This window comes from Oncorhynchus tshawytscha, linkage group LG17 (genome assembly GCF_018296145.1).
Source record: "Oncorhynchus tshawytscha isolate Ot180627B linkage group LG17, Otsh_v2.0, whole genome shotgun sequence".
Lineage (NCBI taxonomy): Eukaryota > Metazoa > Chordata > Actinopteri > Salmoniformes > Salmonidae > Oncorhynchus > Oncorhynchus tshawytscha.
In genome coordinates this window covers 22,494,961-22,505,943 of record NC_056445.1, presented here as the reverse complement: position 1 = coordinate 22,505,943, position 10,983 = coordinate 22,494,961, and the positions used below count along the sequence as shown (strand labels likewise).

The 10,983-nt window shown below is 43.9% G+C and overlaps 1 protein-coding gene across 5 annotated transcripts; it reads left to right on the top strand.

Moving 5' to 3' along the window:
- Positions 1–9,818, top strand: LOC112234254 (plakophilin-2-like). 5 transcript variants are annotated; one of them, XM_042300438.1, is made up of 10 exons: positions 1–434; positions 820–870; positions 3,059–3,709; positions 4,192–4,493; positions 4,663–4,840; positions 7,669–7,815; positions 8,126–8,302; positions 8,538–8,691; positions 8,851–9,039; positions 9,336–9,818. In XM_042300438.1, the coding sequence occupies exons 7-10, from the start codon at positions 8,177–8,179 to the stop codon at positions 9,425–9,427; spliced, it is 561 nt and encodes a 186-aa protein (XP_042156372.1). In that variant the 5' UTR covers positions 1–434; positions 820–870; positions 3,059–3,709; positions 4,192–4,493; positions 4,663–4,840; positions 7,669–7,815; positions 8,126–8,176; the 3' UTR covers positions 9,428–9,818. The 5 variants fall into 5 exon arrangements, with proteins under 5 accessions (XP_042156372.1, XP_042156373.1, XP_042156369.1 ...); XM_042300439.1 differs by having other exon boundaries at positions 1–870; positions 4,192–4,317; XM_042300435.1 differs by having other exon boundaries at positions 1–870; positions 4,192–4,421.
- The last annotated feature ends 1,165 nt before the right edge of the window (positions 9,819–10,983 follow it).

Here is a 10,983-nt window from a genome sequence, read left to right as displayed (position 1 = left end):
ATCTACAAGGGTTGCTATTTGCCAGAGAATGTCCTCGCTTCCTTATTTATAAAATTATATTACAGGTGTCGACTAATACAGACCACACCACAGTGACAATGAACTCAACTGTCTCACTTGCACTGGAACAGACTCACCCGAGTACTTCACTGTATATGAACGGGTCGGGAAAGGACGATAGTGACACTTTTGATGAATCTGCGGGCTATGTTATGGAATTACACGTTTGGAGAGCTACGGAATCATGGAAGAGTCGCAATTTAATAAATTGGTTTTACCTACACTAGACTCCTTCACACTTGACGCAGATGACACGAGTTTGGTATTACCACCAGAGGATTATACATATACCCATTCAAACGACCGGAGTTTTCGTGTTCAGCAACAAGTGCAGCTCACACTTGCTCGTAAGGGCAAAAAGACAACGTCCAATGGTAAAATGGTAATCTAAAATGTGTTTTTCATTGAGTCTGTACGAAGAAACAAGGTCTGCAAGATTAGCCTATTGAAATCGCCAAGGGAATCAGAAGTTGATGATTGGGGGGTAAAACTGTTTCGGCATAGTCTACCAGGAAATACAGGACGGATCGAAACCAGATGAAACCGAATGGACATGCAGGCCTGGTCATTGGTGTCAAATTCTTTGTCATGATGTTTGCAATCATGTCAGCAAACTATTATATTCAATCTCCTCTAGTCTGCTGTATTTGCAGTCCTCCCCATTTACCTTTCCAATAGGAGAGGGCGTGCATCCAGATGGTAATTAGGGAATTGGCGAGATGGCATGATCCTTCAGAACACATGTGGTGTATCTTTCAGGTAGTCTTCAACTATCCAGAAAGCCATCCAATTATCTTGTCAAACATGAAGGTAAGGCCAGTCCTTTAATATACACACTATCCACAGTCACAGGTGCTTTAGTTCATCAGAGAGCCTGAATGTTAGAATGAACAGCTACGCGATTCAACACCGGAGCAAGGGACTTCACCCTACATGGCAATGTGTCTGGAGGTTACGTGAAGTGTGTTAATTTTTATTTTTTTAAACTTGAATTCCCTATTTAGTGGGTTACCGAGGTGATGAACTTCACAAGAAACAGCAGGAAAATGAGATGGTATCTATCTATTGCCCCTAAAATAAACTGTGGGCTGCTTTGGTTTTGAATGTACCGCCCATATGGTTTGAATAAAAAACGAATTGGATAGTCTCCGGGATGTGCAGCTATTGTAAGCCCCAAGCCCATAGGGCAGAGAGTGTTAGATACCCATCTCTATTGTAAGCCCCAAGCCCATAGGGCAGAGAGTGTTAGATACCCATCTCTATTGTAATCCCCAAACCCATAGGGCAGAGAGTGTTAGATACCCATCTCTATTGTAAGCCCCAAGCCCATAGGGCAGAGAGTGTTAGATACCCATCTCTATTGTAATCCCCAAGCCCATAGGGCAGAGAGTGTTAGATACCCATCTCTATTGTAATCCCCAAGCCCATAGGGCAGAGAGTGTTAGATACCCATCTCTATTGTAAGCCCCAAGCCCATAGGGCAGAGAGTGTTAGATACCCATCTCTATTGTAAGCCCCAAGCCCATAGGGCAGAGAGTGTTAGATACCCATCTCTATTGTAATCCCCAAGCCCACAGGGCAGAGAGTGTTAGATACCCATCTCTATTGTAATCCCCAAGCCCATAGGGCAGAGAGTGTTAGATACCCATCTCTATTGTAATCCCCAAGCCCATAGGGCAGAGAGTGTTAGATACCCATCTCTATTGTAAGCCCCAAGCCCATAGGGCAGAGAGTGTTAGATACCCATCTCTATTGTAATCCCCAAGCCCATAGGGCAGAGAGTGTTAGATACCCATCTCTATTGTAATCCCCAAGCCCATAGGGCAGAGAGTGTTAGATACCCATCTCTATTGTAATCCCCAAGCCCATAGGGCAGAGAGTGTTAGATACCCATCTCTATTGTAATCCCCAAGCCCACAGGGCAGAGAGTGTTAGATACCCATCTCTATTGTAAGCCCCAAGCCCATAGGGCAGAGAGTGTTATATACCCATCTCTATTGTAAGCCCCAAGCCCATAGGGCAGAGAGTGTTAGATACCCATCTCTATTGTAAGCCCCAAGCCCATAGGGCAGAGAGTGTTAGATACCCATCTCTATTGTAAGCCCCAAGCCCATAGGGCAGAGAGTGTTAGATACCCATCTCTATTGTAAGCCCCAAGCCCATAGGGCAGAGAGTGTTAGATACCCATCTCTATTGTAAGCCCCAAGCCCATAGGGCAGAGAGTGTTAGATACCCATCTCTATTGTAAGCCCCAAGCCCATAGGGCAGAGAGTGTTAGATACCCATCTCTATTGTAAGCCCCAAGCCCATAGGGCAGAGAGTGTTAGATACCCATCTCTATTGTAAGCCCCAAGCCCATAGGGCAGAGAGTGTTAGATACCCATCTCTATTGTAAGCCCCAAGCCCATAGGGCAGAGAGTGTTAGATACCCATCTCTATTGTAAGCCCCAAGCCCATAGGGCAGAGAGTGTTAGATACCCATCTCTATTGTAAGCCCCAAGCCCATAGGGCAGAGAGTGTTAGATACCCATCTCTATTGTAAGCCCCAAGCCCATAGGGCAGAGAGTGTTAGATACCATCTCAAAAATGTGACAAAGCCTTTCCTCCTGACACACTTGACATATTTATCACCCCTTTGTCTGTTCTACCAAACGCTGAAATTATATCATCTCACATAGACAAATGGATGGAACTGCATTTTATTGAATAATAGCTTTTATTATTCATAGAGGAAACCTAAAGTGTGGCTTTAAAACACACAATACGGGATGATGTAACAATACAAACAACAGTGGTTATTCAGACATCAGAGAGAGCATTTTGTATGATCTTTTTCCCTAAACCTTTTGTGTTGCTTTGAGTCATCAAGACTGTGTCCAATTAAATGCAACAGCTTTACACAGATGTTTTAGCATTATTACCAGAAATGTCTTTATGGTTGATTCAGTTGTGAGCCTTCTGAAACGGGGCAACCTCTGCTTTTCACCTTTCCATGTAGACACAATCATCTTTGGGCCAGATTGGAGGCAGGGACTTCAGCAGCCTGTCGTCTTTCAAGGAGAATATAAGAAGTCCACCTAAGAGGGTGGATTTGACCCCAGTCACCAGCCCTGAGTTACCTCGCTCCCATCTGGCTTACGGGAAACTCCGTTTTGGAACCTGCACCCTCCCCGGCCCTAGCCAGCCGCCCATGATGGACTTCAGAGGAGCGGTCGTACGGGACAGACTTGATGCGACGTTATGCCCATTCGGAAGTGGCCCGTAGCACAAGGACGCACCCCATGGCTAACGGCGGCAACTACCACTGGGGCCAGTCCCTCAGACAGACTCGAGGGCCTCAGCCCCTCTCTGCAGACCACTCATTCCTGTGCAGCAGCCCTGCGATTCGCACCGACAACAGCCCCTACCTGATGGAGGTTCAAAGGGGGGCGAGGAGACAAACAGGCTATGGGTCATTCAATGCTACCCAGAGAGCAGAGGGCCTGGCCTGGCTGGGCCAGGTGGGGAGGAAGAACCAGAAGCATGTGGGAGCCAAATGGCCTCGCTCGTACCCGGCCTCGCTGGTCAGCATGGAGGTGGACATGGGCCAGATGAGGGCGGCGGCGGAGCCAGAGATCCAGCAGACAGACGTGAATGAAGTCACTGCGCTGTAAGATGGCTTATGTGTTCTACACAAACCTGTAGTTGATTACATCTGGCAATTAATTTAGTTCTCAACAACTCAAATCAAATGTAATTTGTCACATGCACGTAGACTAACAGTGAAATGCTTACTTTCAGGCTCTTCCCAACAATGCAGAGAAAGAAAATAGAGAAATAATACAAAAGTAGTAATAAATGCACAATGCGTAAGGATAACTTGGCTATATACACAAGGTACCAGTACCGACTTGATTTGCAGCGGTTGACTTGGCCGCTCAATTAAGGTTAAAGGTTCCCAGGCTGGAGGCCTACAATACAGCTGATGTTGACTATACAGTATGTGCTATTTTCAAATAATTGGATTGGTAGGGGTATTTACCCTTCAATTTATATTGAGATTATGTGGGTGATTTGCATGAGAAATTCATGTTGAGCTCACTCTTCATAGGAAACCAGGGTAGATGAAGATCTCTTCCTGTCTGTCCCCAGGTGTTCTACCTTCACGGTATACCCAGGCTGATCAAACTGCTGCAGAGCGACAGCGAGAAGCTGGAGCGCATAGTGGCGGGGGCGCTCTGAAACGTTGTCTTCGAGAGCAGCGAGAACAAGATGGAGGTGAAGGACAACGAGGGCGTGGCCCCTGCACTGTGTCTGCTCAGGAGAAGTCGCGACATAGAGACCCGGCGGCAGCTCACTGCATAGTTTGAACACCTGCTCATGTAGATCTGAAAGAAATCGTCCTAGAACTTTATTAATGACCAGGGCGCGTATTCACAAGTGCCTCAGAGCAGGTGAGCTGATCTAGGATCAGTTTAGCCGTTTAAATCACAATGAATGGGGGGCTGATCCTAGATCAGCACTCTTATTCTGAGACGCTTTGTGAATATGTGATTGAAATGAACTTACAGGGTAAAATGGTAATGACACAGTAGTAACCTAAGTATGAAACATGTTCCACAGGGCTGTTGTGGAACCTATCCTCCCATGACCTGCTGAAGGAGCATCTCTCCAAAGAGGCCCTGGAGATCCTGACCACTTCTGTACTGGTGCCCTGCTCAGGCCTGTCTGAGGGGGAGAACCCCAAAGATGGCATGCTGGCTGACCCAGACACCTTTTACAACGCCACTGGCTGCCTCCGGTAGGTCGTCTGGTCTGGACAAAGGCGTTTATTGGCCATTTGTGTGTTTGACACTGACCTATGTAGTATCTGTGGTCAAGTATTTCTAGGGATCCATCTTAGGGCAGCCTGGGATAGACACTAGGCAGTGGGATGCAGAAAGGGGTATAGTAGTTATGTTTGGAATGATCATGAAATAATTTCTTGATTGATGGTCCTCTGTAGCTTAGTTGGTAGAGCGTGGTGTATTTCAAAGCCAGGACAGTGGGTTCGATTCCTGGGTCCATCCGTATGTAAAATGTATGCATGCATGACTGTAAGTCGCTTTGGTTAAAGCTTCTGCTAAATGGTATACAGTGCTTTCAGAAGGTATTCACACCCCTTGACTTTTTCCACATTTTGTTGTTACAAAGTGGGATTAAAACGGATGTCTTATTTTTTTATTCAACAATCTACACAATACTCTGTCAAAGTGGAAGATTAAAAAAAAGATAATATTGCACTATAAAACACTAATATATCTTGATTAGATAAGTATTCAACCCTCTGAGTCAATACATGTTAGAATCACCTTTGGCTGTGAGTATTTCTCTGTAAATCTCTTAAGAGCTTTGCACACCTGCATTGTACAATATTTGCCTACTTATTAATGGAAAAAAATTCCAATTCAAATTGGTTGTTGATGATTGCTAGACAGCCATTTTATAGTCTCCTCATAGATTTTCAAGCTGATTTAAGTCAAAACTGTAACTAGGCCACTCAAGAACCATCCAAAGTGTAATTAATAACTTCAATATGCTCAAAGTGATATTCAATGTCTTTTTTTACCCATCTACCAATAGGTGCTATTCGCGAGGCATTGGCAACAAAAAGCAACTTTCCTGGTCATTTTCGTTCAATCTTTGAAATTCTCTGCGGGACCATACAGATAATTGTATGTGTGGGGTACAGAGAAGGTGTAGTCATTAAAATAATCATGTTAATCAATATTATTGCACACAGTGAGTCCATGCTACTTTAGTATGTGACTTAAGCACATTTGTACTCTTGAACTTATTTAGGCTTGCCGTTAAAGGGTTGACTACTTATTGACTCAAGACATTTCAGCTTTTCATTTTGAATTCATTTCTAAACATGGCTAAAAACATAATTCCACTTTAACATTACAGGGTATTGTGTGTAGATCAGTGACACAATCTCAATTGAATTCATTTTAAATGTATTCTAACTCAACAAAATGTGGAAAGAGTCGAGGGGTGTGAATACTTAAGGCGCTGATTATTATACGGTGACCCAGGCGGTTCATGTCCAATCCATCTCTCACCACAGTGTTACATCTCACAAGGCTTTGTCAAGATTATTATATTTATCTCTGACAGCCTCCTCGCCATGAGTGAGAACTGTGAGGTTCCTCAAAGGCCATCATCATCCTGTTACTCCTTTCTACCTGGCAAAACAGGCATGATGACTTCTGCCTAGGCAGCATCACCTCGATGGAGCAGCAATGCGCTGAAAACAATATCCTGCATACCTTGTGTTCCTGTTGAACCGACTGCCATTGATTTGGTTTGGCACAAATATACCACCTGACAAACGCAACATGGTATAACAAGGAGTGTTTTGCTTTTGCCTAGCAACCGATACAACTGAAAACAGTCCGGGACTAAATTATTAATGGAGCCCTCTCCCTCTTAGTGGCTCTAGTAGAGTTGAAACCTCTGAATCCATATAGGCTGGTGCTATCAAGCCCTGGCAACCATTGACTTGTGTAACGCTGAGACTTGTGTAAATTCCTCCGTCTTTGGCCTGATTTAAAACAAAAACTTTTTTATTTAACCAGGCAAGTCATGAAGAACGAATTCTTCTTTTCAATGAGGAACAGTGGGTTAACTGTTAGGAACAGGGGCAGAACCACAGATTTGTACCTTGTCAGCTCGGGGGTTTGAACTTGCAACCTTCCGGTTACTAGTCCAACGCTCCAACACTCCAACTCACAGCCATAACCTTGGGTCATCACTAATGTTACTGTATTTGGCTTGACGTTAACAAAAACACTGCAGAATGTTTAGGAATAAATAATGACCATTTGGTCACATGTATTGAGGCAACTGTCATGTTTTTTTTCTCTATGTGCAGACTTCATCTAAAAGGAAGTGGAACAGTTGACTCATTGACAAGTGGTTGAAATTAAAGTGAAAGATTAACTCATGTTACTCTTTTTCTTATGTTTCCTTTGTGCTTGAAATACATGTTGCTATCTCTCAACGCATAGACATTTTATTACAATGACGTATTCTAATGGCTTTAACTGCAGACAACAGAACCTTTTTAAAATACTCCAAATATCTCTCCGTTACATAAACATTTGGCTCATCCGGCCAACAGCTAGGATAGATATTTAGCCAGTTTGGCCAATGTCTGGAATGTAAAGAATGCTTTTGTTGTTGCCTAGTGGCGATAATGACAACCTGTCATTGTTGTTGTCAGGAACATAAGCTCGGCTGGTCCAGAAGGGAGAACAGCCATGCAGCAGTGTGAGAACCTTATTGACTCAGTGGTCTACTACATCCGTTTTGTGCAAAGTGTTCACTTGTTTATTTTCGTACAAGCATTACTGAACATTTGTAGCTGGAATAAATAGACACAGGGAAATTAAATAAGACTTTTTGCCTATTTGATTAATTTATGTCTCTAGAACAACTTATTAATCTCTCCTTTTAGTGTTAAATATAGAGAAAATCATGAACCAGCTCTATTCTCCAATTGAATTTTTGTGCAACAGACATCTGCAGAATGTTTGATCTTAAAATCATAGTCCCCTGATCAGAACCACTTCTTTCCTCCCACAGTCCACAGAGAACTGTGTGTGCATCCTACACAATCTCTCCTACCAGGTGGAGCTTCCACAGAAGTATGCCAGCGAGTCTCGACTCAACCTGGCTCCAAAGAACAAGACCCCCGGCTGTTTCGGCTCCCGCAGTGCCAAAATCATCCAGGTAGGCTCCCATGACCTCTATGTTGTGGCTGTTATCATCTTTGTGGCCCTTATGTACTTGACATGCACTGTTTATATCTGGTTATAAGTAAGTTATTACCACTAAAGAAAATGAGCAATTCCTATGTTATGGATAATCCGCCTTGGTAAGTGGTAAAGCATATGTTTTGAACGAACTCTTTAAGCCCGGTTTTCTTTGACAAATGTATTTATTAAAAGCCTTATACACGTTAATTGAAAATGTATGTGAAATCTGGGAGTTAACAGGAAGCCCATTAATTCAAAGTTTTTAGGTTGTTTTGGTCCTATAGCGTCTTGAACCAAAGTGCCCTCTGCTGGAGGAGAAGGGTAGTCCCTGTGGGATGGAGTGGCTGTGGAGCGCCATCACAGTGCGCATGTACCTGTCAATCATGGCACACAGCATCTGTCCCTACACCCAGGAGGCTGCCATCGGAGCCCTACAGAACATCACAGCTGGGAACGGCCTGGTAAGGCTATATCACAGATCTTTGATCCTATTTCTATGGGCTATGTACACTTCTGGGAGTGTGGAATTGATTTTCCCATGGGTTTGATTTGGAATAACTACAATACAGCCACACATCTATTATGTTGTCATGACTTGACTGTATGGTAAGTATTAAATTGATGTGACTACTATATTATGCATTACTATATTGACTGTCAGTTGATGATGTTGGACTCATGGCTATGTTTGGGCAGGTATCCCAGGCCATCGTCCACACCATAGTACAGCGGGAGAGTGGTCTACTCCAGGCCATGAAGATGCTCCAGGAAGGAGGGATGGTTGTGAAGAAGACTGCTGTGTCCCTGCGATGTAACATCTCACGCTACAGAGAGCTTCACGCTCACATTGGTGAGCTGTGAATTGACTCATCAACTGCATTGTTTTAGTCCTACATAAGTCCCACAAAGTATTTGTCTTTAGACTTGTAAGTGTATGTAAAAGCACAGCAGCATAAACCTGCTGCTGTAGAAAATCAATCTCTCACGAAGCGTTCCACTCTCTCTGTAGTCAAACAGTTGTTGCCACAGCTGGTGGTCATGTTACCCAACTCCGACACGAGCACAGACCTGCCTACAGAGGTGACTGTGTCCCTGTGCCACATCCTCATTAACCTGAGCCAGGATGAGACACAGCACGTCAGGGCCATCGTCAACCACGGGGCGCTGCCCAAGATCATCAACATCAGCGCAAAGGACAGTGGGTAGCTTCTGAAGACCACGGCTGCGTTCCAGGCTGACTACATTGTCTGGATTTAACATGTCCACTAACCACATGATATACTGTACATAGTAATCTGATGCCCGACTGCACAGTCGATGTGGCACTGTTGGTTGATGCTATGCAAGGACTGCAGACGGCCTTAAAATGCACTGTATTATTCCTGAACATTATGAGTTGGATTGGAGGGAATTTATTTGAATCTGTTAAACCTCTTCTCCTTGCTTTATGCTGTTCATTTTATGTCCAATGACCGTAACCTTGTGTCCCTTTAGGTTTGGTCCCACCAGGGCTGGCCAGGCAGCCTGCATCCTACTACACAGCATGTGGAGCCACTCAGAGCTCCACAGGGCCTATAGGAAGATAAGGCCCCATACACAGTATAACCTCAAAGGATAAGAAACATTTTGTGTGGTGACAATAGTTTTTAATTAATCTGTGTTGCTTTTCCTCATCATTTGGTTGGCTGGATATAAGAAAGCAGACTTCGTCAACAGCAGGACATCAAAGGCTGTACATTAAATACGGGACTAAGTGGACAATCACATAGCATTGTGCTGATTGAGGCAATAGTGTAGTTTCTCTTCTGTGTGGACTTGGATGACTCAATTCACTGCTTTTATAAAATACTTTTTGTGTGTTGACTTCTCCACTGTGTGTGAGTGTTCCAGTAACAACAATTGCTGAAAGCTCTTGGTAGCAGACCAAGCTGTCTACGATGGGGAAAAACAATGATTAAAAACTAAAATGGAGGATCAGCAATGACTTGAATTCCATTTGTAGGAAGGATTTTGAGGAAGAAAATGAATCCGCCTAGAAGTGGAAGAAAAGATAAGGGTAACATTATCTACTGTATGTTATGAATTAATATCATACCTGAAGTAACTAACTGACGTTGTAAAATATAGTTTGGATGTTAACATAGTTGGTTGTAAACTATATTAAATTACTACCTGTTGGTCTATTACAAATGTCCACAATCATGGATATTTTTTGGGGGGGTCAATCAATCTAACAGAGCCACGAACGTCGCAGATAGACATGGTTTCTCATTCTACAATGTTACCAATGGGCAGATTCGATTATGCTGACACGCGGAGCACCGGGCATGAACCAGTAACGTAATTGGGCGAAAGCGGGGAGGGAGGCGTTCCATTCTCGAATTGAATAGTAATCTCCACCAGTCGGTCATTTTGTCAAGGCATCGTCCACAAACATAACAATCTTATCCATAAAATTGTAGAATTGCCTAACTAGTTTTTATTGGGATGGCATGCACATAACGCGTTTTTATCAAAAGTAGTCCATTTTACATGGGTAAACACATAATCCTTGTTAATTACTATACGTGCTTAATTAGCCCTACGTCACTTTTGTTTTGAGGCGATTTCGCCCTGACCTTTGATCGGGGCACCCGGTACACACATGGGAGGCAGCCCGGTTCCAAATCGAATGCAATACATTTTCAGCCGAAGCGAAATACGCCTACACGGGCGCCCGGACAGGATGAATCGAACCCCCTCAATGTTCCGTCAAAACGGACACAAATCTGGGTTTTCCGAGATTACCTACGACCCAACCCAAACAGGAAGTGTAAACACTTCTATCGTAACAGCAGCGCACGTGATAGCCCTTCTCTTCGACTCCTCAGCATTCACCACTTGGGACTCAGTTGGTTGGTGTGTGCACCAGAATAGTCGAGACCATGGACTCGATCAGTTGTTCGATCTGCCTGGATCTACTGAAGGATCCAGTGACTATTCCCTGTGGACACAGCTACTGTAAAGGCTGTATCAAGGAATATTGGTCTCTTGATGACCAAAAGGGAATTCACAGCTGCCCCCAGTGCCGACAGACCTTCACCCCAAGACCTGCTCTGAATCGAAACATTATGCTGGCTGAGTTGGTAGAGAAATTGAAGAC

What these genes read in the sequence shown, in the direction of transcription:
- LOC112234254 (XM_042300438.1), top strand. Translation starts at nt 8,177, where the DNA reads ATGGAGTGGCTGTGGAGCGCCATCACAGTGCGCATGTACCTGTCAATC. An exon ending in TCACAGCTGGGAACGGCCTG is followed by an intron (nt 8,303 to 8,537) that starts GTAAGGCTATAT and finishes ATGTTTGGGCAG; the next exon opens with GTATCCCAGGCCATCGTCCA. An exon ending in AGAGCTTCACGCTCACATTG is followed by an intron (nt 8,692 to 8,850) that starts GTGAGCTGTGAA and finishes CTCTCTCTGTAG; the next exon opens with TCAAACAGTTGTTGCCACAG.